Raw genomic sequence first — 23,561 nt, forward strand, 5'->3', positions numbered from 1 at the left:
CCACCACCATGTTTGACAGTTGAGATGGTGTTCTTGTTGTCACCTTCTCACCAAGCTGCTTGGCGATAGTTTGGTAGCCCAGTCCAGCCTTATGTAGGTGTACAATCTTGTCCCTGACATCCTTGGACAGCTCTTTGGTCTTTGCCATGGTGGAGAGTTTGGAATCTGATTGTTTGATTGCTCCTGTGGACAGGTGTCTTTTATACAGGTAACACAATGAGATTAGCAGCACTCCCTTTAAGAGACTGCTTCTAATCTCAGCTTGTTACCTGTATGAAAGACACCTTGGAGCCAGAAATCCTGCTGAATGATAGGGGATCAAATCCTTCTTTCCCTCATGAACATGCAGATCAGTCATCATTTGTTAGACGCATTTCTGCTGAATTTGTTGTTGTATTCTGTCTCTCAGTGTTACACCGAACATTCCATTGTTAGACCGATCATTTCTGTGTGAGGGGCGAACATTCCATTGTTAGACCGATCATTTCTGTGTGAGGGGAGCAAATGCGCATTTCCTTCACTGTATCACATCACTGAAAACTATAAAATGGCCTGGCAATGAAGGGGTATTATAGAATGAATGAAATAGTTCATGAATGTATAGTTACCCTAAATGCAATTAGTATTCAACACCTTATAAAAAGAACCCCAATTTATTTTGATATCTTTTGGATGCACATGCGCCCCCAGATTTAATCAGTCCTCTTATACTTACAATAGTTCCTCTATCCGGCTTGTGGTCAGAGCTGTCATCAGGTGACTGAAATGAGGACCCTCCAGATGGTTTCTACAGAGATGAAGTCTCCTCAGTGTCCGGTTGTCTCTTATTCCCAATGCCAGGTCAGGGCAGGAACTGTCTGTCAGGTTATTATCATTCAAACTGTAGAAGAAAAGAAAAAATCATCCTAATATACATGTGTAAACCCTTACTGCATGACAATGTGTTTGCTAAGCACAACGTATCAAAAACCAATTGGAATTTTATTTAAAATAAATAGTTTTATCCCTTTTTCATCCTTTGTTGCATCTCGGCGCTGATTACCTTCCGTGGTCTCTTCGCCTCCAGAGGAGGTCTTCTGTGACAATGCCATGCCATGCCTTTGTGTATCTCTTGGTAAGGTCACTTGTAATCTCTATCAGAAGTGTGTGTGACAGGGTGACAACATAAAACTACATATGGAAGACACAGACAGACATGTTGTCACCTTAGGCAGCTGCAGCTGAGAGTTCTTTGCCATGAGGTACCATGTTGAACTTCCAGTGACCAGTATGAGAGAGTAGGAGCGATAACACCAAATGTAACCCACCCGCTCCTCATTCACACCTGAGACCTTGTAACACTAACGAGTCACATGACACCGGGGAGGGAAAATGGCTCATTGGGCCCAATTTGGACCTTGTCACTTAGGGGTGGAGTCACTTTTGTTGCCGGCGGTTTAGACATTAATGGCGGTGTGTTGAGTTATTTTGAGGGGACAGCAAATTTCCATGTTATACAAGCTGTACACATTGTAGCACAGTGTCATTTCTTCAGTGTTGTCACATGAAAAGAGAGAATCAAATATTTACACAAATGTGAGGGGGGGAGGGGGGGCTCACTTCTGGGAGATACTGAGTATATATTATTATTATTATTATACAGTATTTATATAGCGCCAAAGGGTATGCTCAGCGCTGTACAGTATAGCTGGGGACAGAACATGAGACAAGACAGTAACAATACAATACATGAGGGGTTCGAGGGCCCTGCTCTTTCGAGCTTACAATCTAGGAGGGAGGGGAAGGTGGCACAGGAGGAGATGGCTGTGGGGGGGTGGAGTGGTGGGTGGAGTGAAGGAGGTTAGTTGTTAGGTGAGGTCGGGTGTTAGGTGAGGTTGGGGTAGGCTTCCCTGAAGAGGAGGGTTTTCAGGGTGTGCCTGAAAGTGAGGAGGGTAGGTGACATTCTGATGGATTGGGGTAGAGAGTTCCAGAGGATGGGGGAAGTCCTAGAGAAGTCCTGCAATCGGGCATGGGAGGAGGAGATCAGGGAGCTAGAGAGTAGGAGGTCCTGTGAGGAGCGGAGGGCACGGGTAGGGTAGTATCTGGGTATCAGGTCGGTTATGTAGTTCGGGGCGGCATTAAGAGTGGCCTTGTAGGTCAGGGTTAGCAGCTTGAACTTGATGCGTTGGGCAATCGGGAGCCAGTGAAGTGATTGGCAGAGGGGGGAGGCAGATGTGGAGCGCTTGGTGAGGTGGATGAGTCTGGCCGCACATATATACACATACACACACACACGCACATTGTATACAGTCTGGGGGGGGGGGGTGGACTCACTTCTGGGAGATACTGTAACTGAAGAAATGTAAAAAAAGAAAAAAAAAAACAAAACATTTTTAACCCTTTCTCTGCCAGGACCTGGGTGGCTGCAGCTACCAGGATTGTATCTAAAACTGACAGGCAGACTCCTGCCTGTCAGGCATCTCCCCCGCCTCCAATTGCTTCCGGTAGCTGGTGTCCCCCCCCCAGCCCATGTGTTCGACTCCGCTTGCCCATCTGCGAGCCTGGGGAGAGCCATGGTGGGTGCCAGCGGGTGGAGGGGAGAGCGGGCACGCGCTCGCTCCCCTCCACTTTTTTTGTGTGACCTGGAAGGCGACATCCATGATGTCACTCCCGGGGTCACGGTTGTCACTTTCCCGGCTAGAATAGTAAAACAATTGTGAAAAATTACTGTATTTGCCGGCGTATAAGACGACCCCCCTACTTTTCCTGCTAAAATGTAGTGTTTGGGCTATACTCGCCGTATAAGACTACCCCTCTTCCAGTGCACACCAGTGGGAGGAATAGTGCCCCATCATCGGTATCAGTGGGGGGAATAGTGTCCCATCATTAGTATCAGTGGGGGGAATGGTGCCCCATCATTGGTGTCAGTGGGGGGAATAGTGCCCCATCATTGGTATCAGTGGGGGGAATAGTGTCCCATCATTGGTATCAGTGGGGGGAATGGTGCCCCATCATTGGTGTCAGTGGGGGGAATAGTGCCCCATCATTGGTATCAGTGGGGGGAATGGTGCCCCATCATTGGTGTCAGTAGGAGGAATAGTGCCCCATCATTGGTATCAGTGGGAGGAATAGTGCCCATCATTGGTATCAGTGGGGGGTGGAATAGTGCCCCATCGTTGGTGTCAGTGGGGGGTGGAATAGTGCCCCATCATTGGTGTCAGTGGGGGTGGAATAGTGCCCCATCATTGGTGTCAGTGGGGGTGGAATAGTGCCCCATCGTTGGTGTCAGTGGGGGGTGGAATAGTGCCCCATCGTTGGTGTCAGTGGGGGGTGGAATAGTGCCCCATCGTTGGTGTCAGTGGGGGGTGGAATAGTGCCCCATCATTGGTGTCAGTGGGGGTGGAATAGTGCCCCATCGTTGGTGTCAGTGGGGGGTGGAATAGTGCCCCATCGTTGGTGTCAGTGGGGGGGGGAATAGTGCCCCATCGTTGGTGTCAGTGGGGGGGAGGAATAGTGCCCCATCGTTGGTGTCAGTGGGAGGAATAGTGCCCCATCGTTGGTATCAGTGGGAGGAATAGTGCCCCATCATTGGTATCAGTGACACCAATGATGGGGCACTATTCCTCCCACTGACACTTGCTGACTCTGTTCTCGTATGGTGCTGCTGCAGCCAGCATATGTGGTTGCAGCAGCACCTCTACACTGACCACTTACCTGCTGGTCCTGCACTCGATTTTCGCGCGGCCGCTCGGCTCCACCCTCTCGCCGGTGATTGGCCGCCTGTGTGCCTTTCCTGAGCTACAGTTCTGGCGGCCAATCGCTGGTGAGGAGGCGGAGCCGAGCAGCCGCGCGAACTCCAGTGGCCGAACTGAAGGCGCAGCCGCGCTTCCTGGACCGGATCGTCGTGGGACCGGAACCAGGTAAGAAATAGCCCCTGCCCACCCCTGTACTTAGTGTCCCTTCCGTTAGGGGAAGGGGGGGGGCGGCGGCGGCACCGCGCCGCCCCCCTAAAAAGTGTCATGTCATGTTATACCGGCGTATAAGACGACCCCCGACTTTTGAGAAGATTTTTAAGGGGTAAAAAGTCGTCTTATACGCCGGCAAATACGGTAAGTTACACCCAAGAGCATAACACCCCCCCAAAAAAAAAATTTGAGGCCACCCCCACATATACGCACGTATGAATGTAAATGCACACGTCGGGACACCTACGCGGGAAACACGTTACATATCACGCCAGGGTGAGAGCGATATTTGTAGCACCAGACCTCCTCCTAGCGGTACGCTAGACTGATGACCTGAAGGGGCTGTTGAAGCGTCGTCTATAGAATATAGAGGGTAGTGAAGTTTGATGCAATTTCACAGGCGCACACAAATGTAAGGTTTGGCATGTTGGGTATCTATTTACTCGGATACAGAAGAGAGACGGCAGCGCCACTCTAAGTGTAGACGGTTAAAATCAGGCAGATGGTGAAACTGCACTCACATAGGTAGGTAACAGGTAGGCATGTCAAGTGATGGAGGTCCAGTGGGAGCATCAGGTCCTTTGGGTGTTTTCCCGCCGCTCTGGTGGTGTCCAGGACTTGGGGAGTAGCAGAGGGGCGCAGGGAGGCTCACAGGGATGATGTCCCCGCATGGACCGGGTTTCCAAGATGGCGCAACTCACTATAACGTTGTCTTTTATATTTTGCCAACAATTGGGGTCATTTATTGTGTTTGTGCCCTAAAAGTCACTTTGTGTGATTGTTTCTGAAATGTTGAGTTTCCTAGACCTCTGCAATAATATTGTGACATATAAAATTGGAACTACCGCTATTTTATTCTGTAGGGTTTCCGCTTCAAATACATAATGGTTGGAAGTTTTGTGCAATCTTCAGGCCTAAAATGATTTTTTTAAACATGTGTGCAAAAAAAAATGCCAAAATGGCTCTGGCAGGGAAAGGGTTAAGTAAATATAATAGACTTTCCTATCTATTTACGAATGCTAGCAGCCTAAAGATTAAATATTGTCCATGTTGGCTGAGAGAGTGACGTTCCACTTTCAATGTTTTGGATGCTAAACTATCCTGGATAATAATTGTTCCCACCAGTCCTGTTGTACTCACAGTAATTCCTCTATCCGGCTTGTGGTCAGAGCCGCCATCAGATCCCTGAAATGAGGACCCTCCAGATGGTTCCCAGACAGGTCCAGTGTCCTCAGTGTCTGGTTATCTCTTATTCCTGATGCCAGGTCGGGGCAGGAACTGTCTGTCAGTCTACTGCCATGGAAACTGTAGAAGAAAAGCAGAATGCTAAGAAAGTAATAAAAATAAAACCCCAGAAAATTATTTTTACATTTTCATTTTACAAATTACACCCGATCTTAGGGGGTTGTCCCAAAATAAAGTGGCATTGCAGTTATATAACACACTATATTGCTCCAAGTATTGAGCCGCCGGCCTTTCCCCGCACATGACCTTTAATGGCCTCCCAGTCTTAGTCGGTAGGGTTTAATATTGAGTTGGCCCCGCCCTTTCCACCCACATGACCATTAATGGCCTCCCAGTCTTAGTCCATAGGGTTTAATATTGAGTTGGCCCCGCCCTTTCCACCCACATGACCATTAATGGCCTCCCAGTCTTAGTCCATAGGGTTTAATATTGAGTTGGCCCCGCCCTTTCCACACACATGACCTTTAATGGCCCCCCAGTCTTAGTCCGTAGGGTTTAATATTGAGTTGGCCCCGCCCTTTCCACCCACATGACCTTTAATGGCCTCCCAGTCTTAGTCCATAGGGTTTAATATTGAGTTGGCCCCGCCCTTTCCACACACATGACCATTAATGGCCTCCCAGTCTTAGTCCATAGGGTTTAATATTGAGTTGGCCCCGCCCTTTCCACACACATGACCTTTAATGGCCCCCCAGTCTTAGTCCGTAGGGTTTAATATTGAGTTGGCCCCGCCTTTTCTATGCACATGACCTTTAATGGCTCCCCAGTCTGAGTCCGTAGGGTTCAATATTGAGTTGGCCCCGCCCTTTGCAGCTATAACAGCTTCAACTCTTCTGGGAAGGCCGTCCACAAGGTTTAGGAGGGTGTCTATGGGAAGGTTGGACCATTCTTCCAGAAGCACATTTGTCAGGTCAGGCACTGATGTCGGGGGAGGAGGCCTGGCTCGCAGTCTCCGCTCTAATTCATCCCAAAGGTGTTCTATGGGGTTGAGGTCAGGACTCTGTGCAGGACAGTCAAGTTCCTCCACCCCAAACTGGCTCCTCCATGTCTTTATGGACCTTGCTTTGTGCACTGGTGTGCAGTCATGTTGGAACAGGAAGGGGCCATCCCCAAACTCCTCCCACAAAGTTGGGAGCATGAAATTGTCCAAAATGTCACCATAAGAGTTCCCTTCACTGGAACTAGGGGGCCAAGCCTAACCCCTGAAAAACAACCCCACACCATAATCTCCCCTTGTCAGGGCAGGAGCGGTGGAATGGGCAGGCAGGCCTATTGGTAAGGTCACGCAGCGACTGACGACAGCCACTACCCACAGACCAGAGTCCCTCAGGGCGCGGAGTCTAAGCCCCAGGCTGCCCTTCACCACCTGGTGGGGATGGACTTGACGCAGCCTGAGACCAGGTCACGGCCCACGAGTAACCCCAGCTGCAGTAACGACTGCCGCCAATGGCGTACAGCTGGTGGGAGCCAGATGGGAAACCGTATAACGTGGTCAGACAGGCCGGGTCGATAACAACGGAGCTAACAGTAAAAGACGTTAGACAAGAATACACAGGTCACGGGCCGGGTTCAGCAATGGGAGGTCAGGTAATGGGATAAAGCAGAGAATAGTCTTGTCCAAGCCGAGTCGGTTACCAGGAGAGCAACGAGAATGGAATAAGAGCTTGCGGCAAAGGAACATACAGGACACGAATGCAAAGAGCAACTGCAGACAGCAGGCTTAAATGTGATCAGCCACACCCTTCTGGAGGAGGAGCCACAGAGACCTCAAAGCATAAAGGCTCCCACCATGCTTTGCAGGAACTTAAGATGGATGCCAGCACATGGAGCAGCACAAGCTCTGAGGAAAGGTAGGACCTTGACACCCCTCCACCAAACTTTACACTTGGCACAATGCAGTCTGGCAAGTACCATTCTCCTGGCCACTGCCAAACCCAGACATGTCCATCGGATTGCCAGACAGAGAAGCGTGATTGGTCACTCCAGAGAACATGTCTCCATTGCTCTAGAGTACAGTGACACCATGCTTTACACCATGGCATGCGACGCTTTGCATTGCACTTGGTGATGGAAGGCTTGGATGCAGCTGCTCGGCCATGGAAACCCATTCCATGAAGCTCTCTACGCACTGTTGTTGGGCTCATCTGAAGGCCACACCAAGTTTGGAGGTCTTTAGCTATTGACTCTGCAGACAGTTGGCGACTTCTACGCACTGTGCGCTTCAGCATGCGCTGACCCCGCCCTGTCCTGTGACGTGGCCTACCACTTGGTGGCTGAGTGGCTGTTGTTCCCAGTGGCTTCCACTTTGTTATAATCCCACTAACAGTTGAGCGTGGAATATTTAGTAGCCAGGAAATGTCACGGATGGACTTATTGCCCAGGTGGCCACCTATCACAGGACCACGCTTGGAGTCACTGAGCTCCTGAGAGCAACCTATTCTTTCACCAATGTGTGTAGAAGCCGTCTGCATGCCTAGGGGCTTGATTGTATACACCTGTGTCCATGGAGGGGATTGGAACACCTGAATCCAATAATTTGAAGGGCTGGCCCAATACTTTTGACAATATAGTGTATATAGCCTACCTTGGACACCACCTAGATTTCTTAGTACATTTAACAGCAAGATCTCCCTACCAATGTTTCTGGTTCTTGTCCCACCCACTCTGGAGTTTTAGGTGCTCCCACCCGTTTTGGTGTGTTCCAATTCCTGATGTTCTATTCTCTATGATATAAACTAAACTTAGAATCTTACACAAGAAGCAGGAGCTCTTAGTAATGACCACAACTGTGGCCTAGAAACTTATCGCTGGAGCCTAAGAGAAATGATAACAAATTTGAAGGTTTCATTCAGCAACATAATAAAAACACAAATTATTCTAACCATTCATCGTCTTTTCATGAAGTCACTATGACAGCATGCTGAAAAGAGAGGTTGCCCACCAACAAAGGACAGAAAACAAGAGATCTAGAAATTTCTGACCAAACAATCGTTCCTGCCCCCAATGTTCATAACGTAGCAGAGAAAAAAAAGGAAAAACACATATTATTATTATTATACAGGATTTATATAGCGCCAAAAAGTTTGCTCAGCGCTGTACATTACAATGGGAGACAATACATGAGACAGTACAGTAACAAAACAATACACGAGGGGTTCGAGGGCCCCGCTCCTTGGAGCTTACAATCTAGGAGGGAGGGGATAGTGGTACAGGAGGAAATGGCTGTGGGGGATGGAGTGGTAGGAGGAGTGGAGGAGATCGGCAGTTAGGTGAGGGTGGGGTAGGCTTCCCTGAAGAGATGGGTTTTCAGGGTGCGCCTAAATGTGAGGAGGGTAGGTGACAGTCTGATGGATTGTGGCAGTGAGTTCCAGAGGATGGGGGGAAGACCTGGAGAAGTCCTGGAGTCAGGCATGGGAGGAGGAGACCAGGGAGCTAGGGAGTAGGAGGTCTTGTGAGGAGCGGAGAGTGCGTTTTGTGTGGTATTTGAATATCAGGTCGGTGAAGTAGGAGGTAGTTTGCGGCAGTATTATGAATAGCTTTGTATGTCAGTGTTAGTAGTTTGAATTTATTGCATTGGGCAATCGGGAGCCAGTGGAGGAATTGGCAGAGGGGGGTGGACCCAGTGGAGGGAATGACAGAGGGGGGTGGCAGAAGTGGAGCGGTTGGTAAGGTGGATGAGTCTGGCCACAGAGTTCAGGATAGACTGAAGCGGGGGATAGTCTGTGATGAGGTAAGCCGGTGAGAAGGGAGTTGCAGTAGTCGAGCCGTGAGATAATGAGGGAGTGAACGAGTAGTTTAGTAGTGTCTGGGGTTCGGAACGAACGTATTTTGGAGATGTTGCGGAGGTGGAGCCTGCATGAATTTGTCAGCAATTGGACATGGGGCTGAAAGGATAGGTTGGAGTTTAGAGTGACACCTAGAACTTTGGCTTGGGACTGATTGTGGCGTTATTGGTCGTGATGGAGAGGTTGGGGGAGGCGCGGGCCAGGGGGAAAACCAGGAGCTCGGTTTTGGAAAGGTTTAATTTGAGGAAGTGGAGTGACATCCAGTCTGATATGTCGTTCAGTAGGCAGGTGATTCAGGCAGAGACTGAAGGGGTGAGGCGAGGGGTGGAGAGGTAGATTTGTGTGTCGTTGGCATAGAGGTGATAGTTGAAGCCGTGAGAGTGTATGAGTTGGCCAAGGGAGGAGGTGGAGATGGAGAAGAGAAGGAGCCCGAGGACGGAGCCTTGGGTGACCCCAACAGAGAGGGGGAGTGAGGGGGAGGTGGTGGCGTTATAGGTAACACTGAAGGAGCATTGGGATAGATAGGAGAGCCAGGAGAGTGCAGAGTCTCTGATGCCGAGGGAGTGTAGTTTTTAAAGGAGGAGGTTGTGGTCAACTGTGTCGAAGGCCGCGGAGAGGTCGAGGAGTAGGAGGACTGATTAGTGGCCATTGGCTTTGGCAGTTAGCAGGTCGTTGGTGAGTTTGAGTCGGGCGGTTTCGGTGGAGTGTAGGGGACGGAAGGCAGACTGTAGGGGATCGAGGAGGTTGTTGTCAGTGAGGTGGGCGCTTAGGCGATTGTAGAGTAAGCGCTCGAGGAGCTTAGAAGTAAATGGCAGCAGGGAGATGGGTCTAAGGTTGTTCAGGTCGGTGGGGTCCAGGGGAGGGTTTTTTGAATATGGGAGTGATGTGCGCATGCTTTAGGGGGGAGGGGAATGCACCAGTAGAGAGGGAGAGATTGAAGATGTGAGTGAGGGAGCGTAGGATGGAGGAGGAGGGTGACCGTAGGAGTTGTGTAGGGACAGGGTCAAGGGGGCAGGTGGTGAGGCGGGCTTCGGAGAAGACCTTAGTGACCTGTTCAGTGGTAGCAAGGTCGAGGGAGTGGAGTGTTGGGGGGGTTTTAGTGCGCAGGATGTTAGGTGGGGTGGGGGTCTGGGCAGTTGCGAGGTCAATGGAGGGGAGTGTTGAGGGGGTTATCATGGGAGGGAGGCTAGGTGGGGTGGAGGTCTGAGCATTGGCGATGTCCCTTCGAATTGAGTCGATCTTGTTTTGGAAATGATTAGCAATCTCGTGGGCGGTCAGTGAGGTACTGGGTGGGGGGGGGGGAAGAGAGTAGGGAGTTAAAAGTAGAGAAGAGCCGGCGAGGACTGGAGGAGAGGGTGTTGATGAGGGTTACAAAATAGGCTTGTTTGGCAGCGTGGAGGGAGGAGGGGTAGGTGAGGAAGGCAGATTTGTATAGGGTGAACGCTTGTTGGGATTTGGTTTTGTGCCATAATCTTTCCAGCGCACGACTGCGTCGTTTAAGATTCTTGGTATGGTCATTCTGCCAGGGTTGAAGCGGTCGGGGTCTGATGTTACCTGTAGTTGGGGGTGCTAAGGAGTCTAAGGCAGCTGACAGCGAGTCGTTGTACGCAGTAGTGGCCAGGTCAGGGCAGGACAGTGGAAGGATACTGTCGTAGAGTCGGTCAGCTGCAGAGTGGAGAGGGGCCGGGTTCAGGTTGCGGAGGTTATGGCTGGTGATGGTTTGACGTTTGGGTGGGAGGTGTTTGAGGACAAGCAGACGGAGAACGTAATGAGGTTGTGGTCAGAGAGAGGGAAAGGGGTGTTTGTGAGGCTGTGGGAGGTGCAGAGATGAGAGAAAACAAGGTCCAGGGTGTTCCCGTCGGAGTGGGTGGAGGACTGTGTGCACTGTGTGAGTGCAAAAGAAGAGGTTAGGTGGAGGAGTTGGGATATAGCCAGGTTATTGATGTTGATAGGGATATTGAAGTCTCCAAGGATGATGGTGGGTAGCTCTGAGGACTGGAAGGAGGGTAACCAGGCGGAGAAGTTGTTGAGGAAGCGGGATACAGGTCCTGGAGGCAGATAGATTACTGCAATCCTCAGAGGGGTAGGAGAGAATAGCCAGTTGCAGTGGGCCTCAAAGGAGGAGAAGGATAGAGAGGGGGGGGTTACATATATATATATATATATATATACATATACAGTATATATCTAGTGGATAGCCATGAGTTAAGCTGTTTAATGGTAATGAACTTGATAGGTTGAACAGAGGGTGCCCTCAGAACCTAGGTGAAGTTTCATGCAAGATATTTTGGACAGAAAGGTCACAAGAAAAAGAACCTTGGCAGCAAAGCTGACTTTCCTGTGGCAAATGAATTGATCTGGGAAAGACCCCTAAGAAACCACTAAATGCTGGAAGACTCCTTGGTTTTAGTCACCCCTTCACCTGATCCTAAACCTCCTGGCATGGGAATTCAGTACAGAAGTTCTCCTTTTTTTGAGGTGCATTTTGAGGCCTACCTAAATTGCTTTCAAATTCCTTGGAAGATGTGACTACTAGCTACTGAGGTCAGACTTCTTTTGGTCTGAATCCAAAAAGCTATCTCCGAAAAAATTGGAAGCATATGGAGAAAGAATTGATTTTTCCCAGTTAATCATCCAACTCAGAGAAGTTTGGAGTTTACCTGGGTGGTCTGAGCTTCCAGGCATGGTTGGGATACAATCATTATCCTTGGTAAAGGGATACTAGAACTTCTTTCATCCTCAAATAAACCTGAAAACGAGCATTTGACAAAATTCCAAAAAGGGGAAATGTGGTGCCGTGTGGTTAGGCACATGAAAATATCCATCCTTCAGGTCAACGGAAGCCATCTGAAATCCCTTCTGTAGAAGATCGATAGCCAAATGTACTGTCTGTATACCTTTGAAAATTTGAGAGCCAAGGATAATATCCACTGTTTAGCCAAAGAGGTATTTGCCCTGAAAAGATATTTGGCTTTGCAGGGCAGGGCTGCTGCCTTAAAAACTCAATATATAAAGAGGACCTGTGGTCGAGGGCAAATTACTTGACGCGTTTCACAGCTAAACCTGCAAAATACATTCAAATTTTACCGCCAACCATCTGCAAGTAATGTGACATCTCTTCTTCTGTGAATGTGGTCCCGCCATGGTTGGGAAAGGGTAGTTAATCCTGTTTAGGGCATTCAGGACATGTGAATAATGTATTTTTGTCATTTATCAACTGTTACTGTAGCTGTAAAACATCCTGTAGAATATGTGTTTCTCTATGAACCATTACCCTCGGTATCAATTCCTAAAGCCAGCCCTCTTTCCTCCTCTGTACCATTTCCTCCACTCCAATAGACCTTAGTTTGTAAATTAGGAATTTTTGGGGTTAAGTGTCACATGCTTTTGGAAAAACAAGATAAAATGTGATCACTGCCCTTCCTTTATCAGCACTGCTGCTCACTTCCTCATAAAATGTTAACAGGTCGGTCTGGCAAGAACAGTTTTTCATCAATCCATGTTCTTAGCTATTTAATAGTGTTGGGCTTTATGTCTGACAGTAAGGGCGTTCGGTGGGCTGTTCACCCCCCCAATTCACTACGCCCTGACAGTGCATTGTGATTGGCCAAAGCAGGGTCTGGTGCAATGCTTTGGCCAATCACAGCGCATCATGACGTCACAAAGGGCGACCCCACCCCTTTGTGACGTCTTTACAGTATTTATGGACTGTCCCTGCGCAGTTGTTAGACAGCGGGAGTCAGCGTTGAGAGCGGAGTGTTTTTTTTCTTTTTTCGGGTTGGCGGTGGCAGCGGGCATCGTGATTGACGTTGGATCTACTCCGGGGGACATTTTTTACATTTTTGTTTCTAATAAAGGACTTGTCAAAGACTGTCTCACCATGTCCATGGATTCCAGACTTCAGGCAAAGCATCAGACAGGAGGAAACCCAGTCTTTGGTCATGTCCATGGGTTCCAGACTTCAGGCAAAGCATCAGACAGGAGGAAACCCAGTCTTTGGTCATGTCCATGGGTTCCAGACTTCAGGCAAAGCATCAGACAGGAGGAAACCCAGTCTTTGGTCATGTCCTTGGGTTCCAGACTTCAGGCAAAGCATCAGACAGGAGGAAACCCAGTCTTTGGTCATGTCCATGGGTTCCAGACTTCAGGCAAAGTATCCGACAGGAGGAAACCCAGTCTTTGGTCATATCCATGGGATCTAGACTTCTGTGGCGCTTCACAGTATAGATAGACAATGATCCAAAACACACTGCAAAAGCAACCCAGGAGCTTTTGAAGGAAAAGAAGTGGAATATTCTGCAATGGCCGAGTCAATCACCTGATCTCCACCCCACTGAGCATGCATTCCATTTGCTGAAGGCAAAACTAAAGGCAGAAAGACCCTCAAACAAAGAACAACTGAAGACAGCTGCAGTTAGAGCCTGGCAAAGCATCAGAAAGGAGGAACCCCAGTCTTTGGTAATGTCCATGGGTTCTAGACTTCAGGCAAAGCATCAGACAGGAGGAAACCCAGTCTTTGGTCATGTCCATGGGTTCCAGACTTCAGGCAAAGCATCAGACAGGAGGAAACCCAGTCTTTGGTCATGTCCATGGGTTCCAGACTTCAGGCAAAGTATCCGACAGGAGGAAACCCAGTCTTTGGTCATGTCCATGGGTTCCAGACTTCAGGCAAAGTATCCGACAGGAGGAAACCCAGTCTTTGGTCATGTCCATGGGTTCCAGACTTCAGGCAAAGTATCCGACAGGAGGAAACCCAGTCTTTGGTCATGTCCATGGGTTCCAGACTTCAGGCAAAGTATCCGACAGGAGGAAACCCAGTCTTTGGTCATATCCATGGGGTCTAGACTTCTGTGGCGCTTCACAGTATAGATAGACAATGATCCAAAACACACTTCAAAAGCAACCCAGGAGCTTTTGAAGGAAAATAAGTGGAATATTCTGCAATGGCCGAGTCAATCACCTGATCTCAGCCCAAATGAGCATGCATTCCATTTGCTGAAGGCAAAACTAAAGGCAGAAAGACCCACAAACAAAGAACAACTGAAGACAGCTGCAGTTAGAGCCTAGCAAAGCATCAGAAGGGAGGAAACCCAGTCTTTGGTAATGTCCATGGGTTCCAGACTTCAGGCAAAGCATCAGAAAGTAGGAAACCCAGTCTTTGGTAATGTCCATGGGTTCTAGACTTCAGGCAAAGCATCAGAAAGGAGGAAACCCAGTCTTTGGTCATGCCCATGGGTTCCAGACTTCAGGCAAAGCATCAGAAAGGAGGAAACCTAGTCTTTGGTCATGTCCATGGGTTCCAGATTCCAGGCAAAGCATCAGAAAGGAGGAAACCTAGTCTTTGGTCATGTCCATGGGTTCCAGATTTCGGGCAAAGCATCAAGAAGGAGGAAACCTAGTCTTTGGTAATGTCCATGGGTTCCAGACTTCGGGCAAAGCATCAGAAAGGAGGAAACCCAGGCTTTGTTAATGTCCATGGGTTCCAGACTTCAGGCAAAGCATCATAAAGGAGGAAACCCAGTCTTTGGTAATGTCCATGGGTTCCAGACTTCAGGTAAAGCATCAGAAAGAAGGAAACCCAGTCTTTGGTCATGTCCATGGGTTCTAGACTTCAGGCAAAGCATCAGAAAGGAGGAAACCTATTCTTTGGCCATGTCCATGGGTTCTAGACTTCAGGCAAAGCATCAGAAAGGAGGAAACCTATTCTTTGGCCATGTCCATGGGCTCCAGACTTCAGGCAAAGCATCAGAAAGGAGGAAACCCAGTCTTTGGTCATGTCCATGGGCTCCAGACTTCAGGCAAAGCATCAGAAAGGAGGAAACCCAGTCTTTGGCCATGTCCTTGGGTTCCAGACTTCAGGCAGTCATTGCCAATAAAGGATTCTCAACAAAATATTACAAATGAGCATTTTATTTATGATTATATTCAATTGTCCAATTACTTTTGGTCCCTTGAAAAGGGGGGGGGGTACTCTTAAGAGCTGTAATTCCTAAACCCTTTCTCCAATGTGGATGTACATACCCTCTAATTACACCTGAGAGTGCGCACTGTCCGCCCAGATCCATCATAGAACTAGAGCTGGAATATGTTTTGGTCAATACCTGAATAAAACAAAAAATTGTGCCTGTGTCCGGATATATATGGACCGAACTGTATATTAGAAGACTGTTACATGACTGTTCTCAAATCCAGATGCTGGTGAATTTTTTTAGAAAGTTGAAATTTTCCCTGTGAATCGTGATGTTTGTTACATATTGGGTGAATATTTCATCGATATTGGCTTTATTGTAAATGAAAACTCACTGTAATTCCTCTATCCGGCTTGTGGTTAGAGCCACCATCAGATCCCTGAAATGAGGACCCTCCAGATGGTTCCCAGACAGGTCCAGTGTCCTCAGGGTCTGGTTACTTCTTATTCCCGATGCCAGGTGGATGGAGGAACTGTCTGTCAGGTTATTACCATACAAACTATAGAATAAAAGAACGAAAAAAGAAGATGATTATAATAAAATATTCCACAATATTGTACCTGCCTTACATCTTATTTCAGAATCGTTGATAGAATAGAATAGGAAAAAGAATAGAAAAGATTATAATAGAATAGAAAATATTCTATTTTATTCTAATCTTTTCTAATCTATTACTTTATTTTCTATTATATTTTATTCTATTCTGTTCCTTTATATTCCATTCTATTCTATTCCTTTATTTTCTATTGTGATGTGGAAATTCAGATACATCCGAATCTCCAAACAGCAAAAATTTTGTCTCAATTTTGTTATTTAACAAAATTAATTATACGTGTCTACTTGTCTCGTGATCAGTGCCGGCTTCAGTGTAGAGGAGGGACAGCTGACAACAGATGCCCCATAGTAAGTCGGTGGGTGACGTCATTGCATAGCCGTGGTCACTGCTGTCTCCTGTCCACTGAAGGCGGTGCTGGAGAGATCATGTGACCAGACCAGAGCGACTTCAGAATAGGTAAGTATAGGCATCTCTCCTTTTACAGGGTAGATAGAAGAGGCTTAGAATGGGGGTGGAAGTAGGTTTAGGCTACCGTATTTTTCGCTCCATAAGACGCACCTAGGTTTTAGAGGCGGAAAACAGGAAAAAAAATTCTGAACTAATGGACTGCAGACATAGTACAGGAGATGACCAGAGACTGCGGACACAGTACAGGAGATGACCAGAGACTGCGGACACAGTACAGGAGATGACCAGAGACTGCGGACACAGTACAGGAGATGACCAGAGACTGCGGACAGTACAGGAGATGACCAGAGACTGCGGACATAGTACAGGAGATGACCAGAGACTGCGGACACAGTACAGGAGATGACCAGAGATTGCAGACATAGTACAGGAGATGACCAGAGACTGCAGACATAGTACAGGAGATGACCAGAGACTGCGGACACAGTACAGGAGATGATCAGAGACTGCGGACACAGTACAGGAGATGACCAGAGACTGCGGACACAGTACAGGAGATGACCAGAGACTGCGGACACAGTACAGGAGATGATCAGAGACTGCGGACACAGTACAGGAGATGACCAGAGACTGCAGACACAGTACAGGAGATGACCAGAGACTGCGGACAGCACAGGGATGACCAGAGACTGCGGACACAGTACAGGAGATGACCAGAGACTGCGGACACAGTACAGGAGATGACCAGAGACTGCGGACAGTACAGGAGATGACCAGAGACTGCGGACATAGTACAGGAGATGACCAGAGACTGCGGACACAGTACAGGAGATGACCAGAGATTGCAGACATAGTACAGGAGATGACCAGAGATTGCAGACATAGTACAGGAGATGACCAGAGACTGCAGACATAGTACAGGAGATGACCAGAGACTGCGGACACAGTACAGGAGATGATCAGAGACTGCGGACACAGTACAGGAGATGACCAGAGACTGCGGACACAGTACAGGAGATGACCAGAGACTGCGGACACAGTACAGGAGATGATCAGAGACTGCGGACACAGTACAGGAGATGACCAGAGACTGCAGACACAGTACAGGAGATGACCAGAGACTGCGGACAGCACAGGGATGACCAGAGACTGCGGACACAGTACAGGAGATGACCAGAGACTGCAGACACAGTACAGGAGATGACCAGAGACTGCAGACACAGTACAGGAGATGACCAGAGACTGCGGACACAGTACAGGGATGACCAGAGACTGTGGATAGTACAGGGGATGACTGCTGACCTTTGGGGAGGGGGGGGAGGTACCTGAATTTGACAGGTACCCGCTCCCACTTCCGCGGAGTTGTTCTTTCTTACCTGTTCCTCTATCCAGCCGCGCGCTGTCTTCCCGGCTTCTGTAATGGCGCTCGGCATGACAGCCGGGTGCCCAGTGCGCATGAGCGAGAAGCACTTGCGCTTTGTGATTGGTCCGGCGGCTTCTGGGATCTGTCATGTGTCCCAGGTGCCGCCTTACCATTCACAAAAAGCACCGCTTCCTGCGCATGCGCACTTGGCACCCGGCTGTCATGCCCACACTACAGAAGCCGGGAAGACAGCGCCGCTGGATAGAGGAACAGGTAAGATGAAAGAACAACTCCACGGAAGTGGGAGCGGGTATCTGTCAAATTCAGGTACCTGCTCCCCCCCCCTCCCCAAAGGTCAGCAGTCATCTCTATAAGGTCCCGCTGTAGAGCTGAGCGGCCGGCCCGGTATTCTGACACGGCGGCAGTGGAAATACCGGACCGGCCGCTCCATATTCGCTCCATAAGACGCACTGACATTTTCCCCCCTTTTTTTGGGGGAAAAAAGTGCGTCTTATGGTGTGAAAAATACGGTAATCGAAATATAAAAATAGATTCTAAAGGGGTTGGTGCAACCAAAGTGGCATTTCAATTCTAGGTTCAGATCAGTGGGTTGAGTCACCTCTTGGTTCATCCTGTTATAGTTCCCGGCTTTGTTTAGACCCACTTTGGAGTTTTGGGTATTCCTGTCAACCATGGGATGTTCTCACTATGGGTGCTCCTTTGTCTAAGTCAGGGGCCTCCAAACCTTCTAGGCAATGCGCCAGTTTACTGTCCTTCAGATGTTAGGGGAGCTGAACTGTGGCCAGTGGAACTAGAAAATGCCCCAGCATCAGCAAGAGGAAACAATTCCTCAGGTTTGGTGGTCAGTGGGTAGTAAAACAATTACAAAGTGCATGCAGGTTGGTAGGAGAAGGGATAATGCCCCATCAATAGTATTGTGGGAGGAACAGTGCCCAATTATTAGTATCATTAGAAGAAATAGTGCCCCATTGTTGGTGTCAGTAAGATGAATTGCTCCTCCATTGTTGGTGTCAGTAAGATGAATTGCTCCTCCATTGTTGGTGTCAGTAAGATGAATAGCTCCCCCATTGTTGGTGTCAGTAAGATGAATAGCTCCCCCATTGTTGGTGTCAGTAAGATGAATATCTCCCCCATTGTTGGTGTCAGTAAGAGGAATAGCTCCTCCATTGTTGGTGTCAGTAAGAGGAATAGCTCCTCCATTGTTGGTGTCAGTAAGAGGAATAGCTCCTCCATTGTTGGTGTCAGTAAGATGAATTGCTCCTCCATTGTTGGTGTCAGTAAGATGAATAGCTCCCCCATTGTTGGTGTCAGTAAGATGAATAGCTCCCCCATTGTTGGTGTCAGTGAGAGGAATAGCTCCCATTGTTGGTGTCAGTAAGATGAATAGCTCCCCCATTGTTGGTGTCAGTAAGATGAATAGCTCCCCCATTGTTGGTGTCAGTAAGAGGAATAGCTCCTCCATTGTTGGTGTCAGTAAGAGGAATAGCTCCTCCATTGTTGGTGTCAGTAAGATGAATTGCTCCTCCATTGTTGGTGTCAGTAAGATGAATTGCTCCTCCATTGTTGGTGTCAGTAAGATGAATAGCTCCCCCATTGTTGGTGTCAGTAAGATGAATAGCTCCCCCATTGTTGGTGTCAATGAGAGGAATAGCTCCCCATTGTTGGTGTCAGTAAGATGAATAGCGCCTCCATTGTTGGTGTCAGTAAGATGAATAGTCTCCCATTGTTGGTTTAAGTGGAAGAAACAGTGCCCCATTGTTGGTGTCAGTAAGAGGAATAGCTCCTCCATTGTTGGTGTCAGTAAGATGAATAGCTCCTCCATTGTAGGTGTCAGTAAGATGAATAGTTTCCCATTGTTGGTTTAACTGGATGAAAACAGTGCCCCATTGTTGGTGTCAGTAAGAGGAATAGCTCCTCCATTGTCGGTGTCAGTAAGATGAATAGCTCCTCCATTGTAGGTGTCAGTAAGATGAATAGTTTCCCATTGTTGGTTTAAGTGGAAGAAACAGTGCCCCATTGTTGGTGTCAGTAAGAGGAATAGCTCCTCCATTGTTGGTGTCAGTAAGATGAATAGTTTCCCATTGTTGGTTTAAGTGGATGAAACAGTGCCCCATTGTTAGTGACAGTGGGAGGAATTATGCCTCACTACTGGTGCCAGTGGAAGGAATGGTGCCTCAACCTTGGTGACAGGGGGAGGAATAGTGCCTCATATCAGTGGGAGGAATAGTGGTCTAAGGGCCAGAAAATAAGCAAGCGAAGGGCCACATCCGGCCTGCGGGCCACAGTTTGGACACCCCTGGTCTAAGTTATAAGTCATTTTTAGAATCCTATGAGGAAAGCAGGCATGTAGACCTAGAAACTCTGTACTTTACAAATGTAGCACCCTCCTAGGGAAGGTAGGGGGAGCTAGTTTATAATTTTTTATCAGGAGGCTGAATAGCAGCCAGGAGAAATAGCCAGATGGGTCAAATTTGGGTCAGGACTGAGACACTCTGCAGATCATCTCTCTGAAACCTCCCCATGTTGTAGAGGTTTTGATAAGTCTCTAGAACTCAGTGGGCAGGGGTGAGGAGTGGCTGGTCTGTATGTCTAAAGGATCTCAACCAGTCCCCAAGCAGGAGGCTTGGCAAGGGGTTGGGACAGCCTTTAGGCATAGCTGAGCTTGCTCAGCAGGAGGGAGAGTTTGGGCAGAGGATGTGAGAGCTGGAGTGTGGAGCCCGGGAGGAGGCCCAGGAAAGGGACCTTTCTGCAGGTGGATGTTGGACAGGAGGAAAGCTGAACCTCACCAGCTCCGAGAAAGGACCACCTGTGGATCTAAGGAAGGAGCCAGCCCAGCAGGAGGCCTGAAGGCAGCTACCAACCTGCAGCTTACAGAAGAGGGACAGTGAGTACTCCTACACTCCCTGGACTGGAGTAGGGAAGAGGGCATTTGGGTGGGAAACCTGACTAGCCCTAGCTGGACTGTACTTTTAAAGTTTCAGATCCTAGATCCCCTTGTCTAGGGATTTCTACACCAAGAGAGCCTGGAGAGCCTTCCAAAGAAGAGAACCCTTCTAAACACTTGTATATAATTTCAGGAAGTTGTCCTCAGTCAAACAGGTCCTTGGATGGAGAATAGGGGTACATGGGATGACCAAGGTTACACCCCCTAATCAAATCTAAAAAAAAAAAGAGTTCAAGGACTGTTTACTGTTTCTGAAGTACAAGTCTGGAAGGAAATGGGTGTTGTCTGGCTGTGAGGACTCTAGGAGGACCCAAAACTTCAGCAACTCCTAAGGGGGTAGTGCTACACAAATGTGCACCGATCTATCTGGCTTTAGGAGTCCAGAGTTAGCTAGGACGAATGACAAGGAATGGGAGGAGGAGTTGGAAAAATGGCAGAAGGTGACCTACAAATGATACATAGCTGGTTCACAAAGCTCTCTCTGCCCTGTTAACAAAGAGAACTCAGTGGGCTACCACGGGCTTCACGCCACGGACGGCAATATAAAAAGCCGGCCACGGTGTACATAGCCGAGTGTTCATTTTTAATAGAATCAGAAGCGGAGATCCGTGTTGTAGATTCCAATCTCATGTAGTTGTTCTACTCACAGTAATTCCTCTATCCGGCTTGTGGTCAGAGCCGCCATCAGGTCCTTGAAATGAGGACCCTCCAGGTTGTTCCAGGACAGGTCCAGTCTCCTCTGGTTCTTGCAAATCCCCGATGCCAGGTGGGTGCAGGAACTGTCTGTCAGATTATTATTATAAAAACTATAGAAGAGAAAAAAAGAAAATATAATCTTTTGCATATTTACGTCCTTTTTTGTAACATTTTTATTACTTTTCTTAATAAATAAGTGCCGTATGTATGCAGGATTGTCTTTAGAAGTCACCAAACTAAGTAAGCTACCGTATTTAACCACTTCCCGTCCGGATGTTGTATATAAACGGCCGGACGGTGGCGCTGCAGGGTCGGGTGGCCGTTTATAAACGGCCTCCCCGCACCCTGCTTGTGCGCGCTCCCTGGGAGCGCGCAGCACCGGGTTCCGGTGCCCGCTGTGAAACACCGATCGTCGGACGGCGGACCTCTGTGCCAAGGTCCCGATCATGTGATCATTGATTGGTCAATCAGTGATCACATGCAAAGTAGTAAGCAAGATGTCACTTCTGACATCATTGCTTACTACGTGTGAAATCTGTGAATGATCACAGAGGTCACATGGTACAGGGCTATTCATAAAAGCCTTGTACCATGTGACAAGCTGTGACCAATCACAGCTCACTCAGTACTTCTCAATGAATGCAAGAATGCAGACAGAGAGAAAGAGAAATGATTGCTTTTACATCCTATATGGGTGTAAAAGCAATCAGTGTAAAAAAAAAAAAAAAAAATCTTCATCACCCCCCACAAGTAGTACAGTGTCACCATGGTGACCCTATACTGCTAGGGTGACCGTATGTAAAAAAAAAAAAAAAAAAAATAATAATTTAAAAAAATAAAATAAAAATGTAAAAAAAATGTTTAAAAATTATAATTTTTGGTTATAAACTAATTTGGATTTTTTTTTTTTACTAAAAAGATAACGGAATACATTTTGGCTAAGATTTATGATGAAATATTATTTATTTGCAAAATTTTATAAAAAAACCACTTTTTTTCAAAATTTTTGGACATTTCATTTACATAGCAAAACAAATACAAATCCCAGCGGTGAATAAATACCACCAAAATAAAGCTTTATCTGTCTCAAAAAAATGGTAAAAAATTCATATGGGTACAGTGTTGCATGACCGCGCAATTGTCATTCAAAGTGTGATAGCGCTAAAAGCTGAAAATTGCCCTGGTCAGGAAGGGGGGTAAAAGTGTCCGAACTGGAAGGGGGTGAAAGTGTCCGGACTGGAAGGGGGGGAAAGTGTCCGGACTGGAAGGGGGGGAAAGTGTCCGGACTGGAAGGGGGGGAAAGTGTCCGGACTGGAAGGGGGTGAAAGTGTCCGGACTGGAAGGGGGTGAAAGTGTCCGGACTGGAAGGGGGGGAAAGTGTCCGGACTGGAAGGGGGTGAAAGTGTCCGGACTGGAAGGGGGGGAAAGTGTCCGGACTGGAAGGGGGGGAAAGTGTCCGGACTGGAAGGGGGGGAAAGTGTCCGGACTGGAAGGGAGGGAAAGTGTCCGGACTGGAAGGGGGGGAAAGTGTCCGGACTGGAAGGGAGGGAAAGTGTCCGGACTGGAAGGGGGTGAAAGTGTCCGGACTGGAAGGGGGGGAAAGTGTCCGGACTGGAAGGGGGGGAAAGTGTCCGGACTGGAAGGGGGTGAATGTGTCCGGACTGGAAGGGGGGAAAGTGTCCGGACTGGAAGGGGGGGAATTGTCCGGACTGGAAGGGGGGGAAAGTGTCCGGACTGGAAGGGGGTGAAAGTGTCCGGACTGGAAGGGGGGGGAAAGTGTCCGGACTGGAAGGGGGGGAAAGTGTCCGGACTGGAAGGGGGGGAAAGTGTCCGGACTGGAAGTGGTTAAAGGCTAAATATACTTTTTAGGGATCTTGTATTTATTGACCACCTAGGTAGGTATGAATCATTGGCTATATAGTTTTATTTATAGCATGTGACACCACTTCCCCAAAGTCTTCCTGGACATTCATGTGACACCACCAGTCTTACTTGAAGGGTCCTTTTATGGATGTCCACATCATTGCCTGTGACGGGGGTCACTTTGGGTGGGGGGCCCATGGAATCCAGCTCACTTTGGAGAAATAGGGAGACCTCTGTCTCAGCTCCCCATATCCTTCTTATGTGTAAGTCACCCTGTGCCTGTTAGGGGTAGAGAGTGATCTGTCCTAATATTGGGGTGGGGGGGTTGTTGATTGTTTAATGCCATGTGGTTGCATCCCATTGTTCCCATTTGTCTGGCTTTGGAGCAGACTATTATGGGCTGTATGTGTTTATGTGTATTGGCTTAGTGGGGGGGTGTCTCCAGCAGCCCTCCCTCCTGATGGGACTGTCTGCTGGTGTGAAGTTTGAATACCTGTGTGTCTCTTGTTACTAAATGTAGATTGCCCCGCCCTGTGTCATTATGCAGGGAGGGGTGATTGTCCCCTGAGTGTGTGAAAAGCCAGTTCGAGTTTCAAATAAAGAGTTCCATGTTCAGCCAGACTGGTGTCGTCTAGTCTTGTATGGTCGGCTGTGGTCGGTGTTCGGATGGGGAAGCGGTATTATAACGGAAGTACTCAGCGCAGGCTGGGACGGTTTCGTTACATTGCCTATGAGAACTGGAGACCAATGGTATCGCTATGGGGTGC

At 48.3% G+C, this 23,561-nt stretch overlaps 1 protein-coding gene across 1 annotated transcript in view; it reads right to left on the reverse strand.

Moving 5' to 3' along the window:
• LOC149449978 (NACHT, LRR and PYD domains-containing protein 1-like) overlaps window positions 1–23,561 on the reverse strand; it is a gene marked incomplete at its 5' end in the record, with an annotated part of 100,589 nt that overhangs the window by 71,033 nt on the left and 5,995 nt on the right. The window contains 4 exon segments of the mRNA XM_089692521.1: window positions 716–880; window positions 5,085–5,249; window positions 15,278–15,442; window positions 20,883–21,041. Of these exon segments, the coding sequence (XP_089548647.1) occupies window positions 716–880; window positions 5,085–5,249; window positions 15,278–15,442; window positions 20,883–21,041 (654 nt within the window).

This window comes from Staurois parvus, unplaced genomic scaffold, assembly GCF_062004578.1.
Source record: "Staurois parvus isolate SC_StPar_1 unplaced genomic scaffold, SC_StPar_1.0 ptg000590l, whole genome shotgun sequence".
NCBI lineage: Eukaryota > Metazoa > Chordata > Amphibia > Anura > Ranidae > Staurois > Staurois parvus.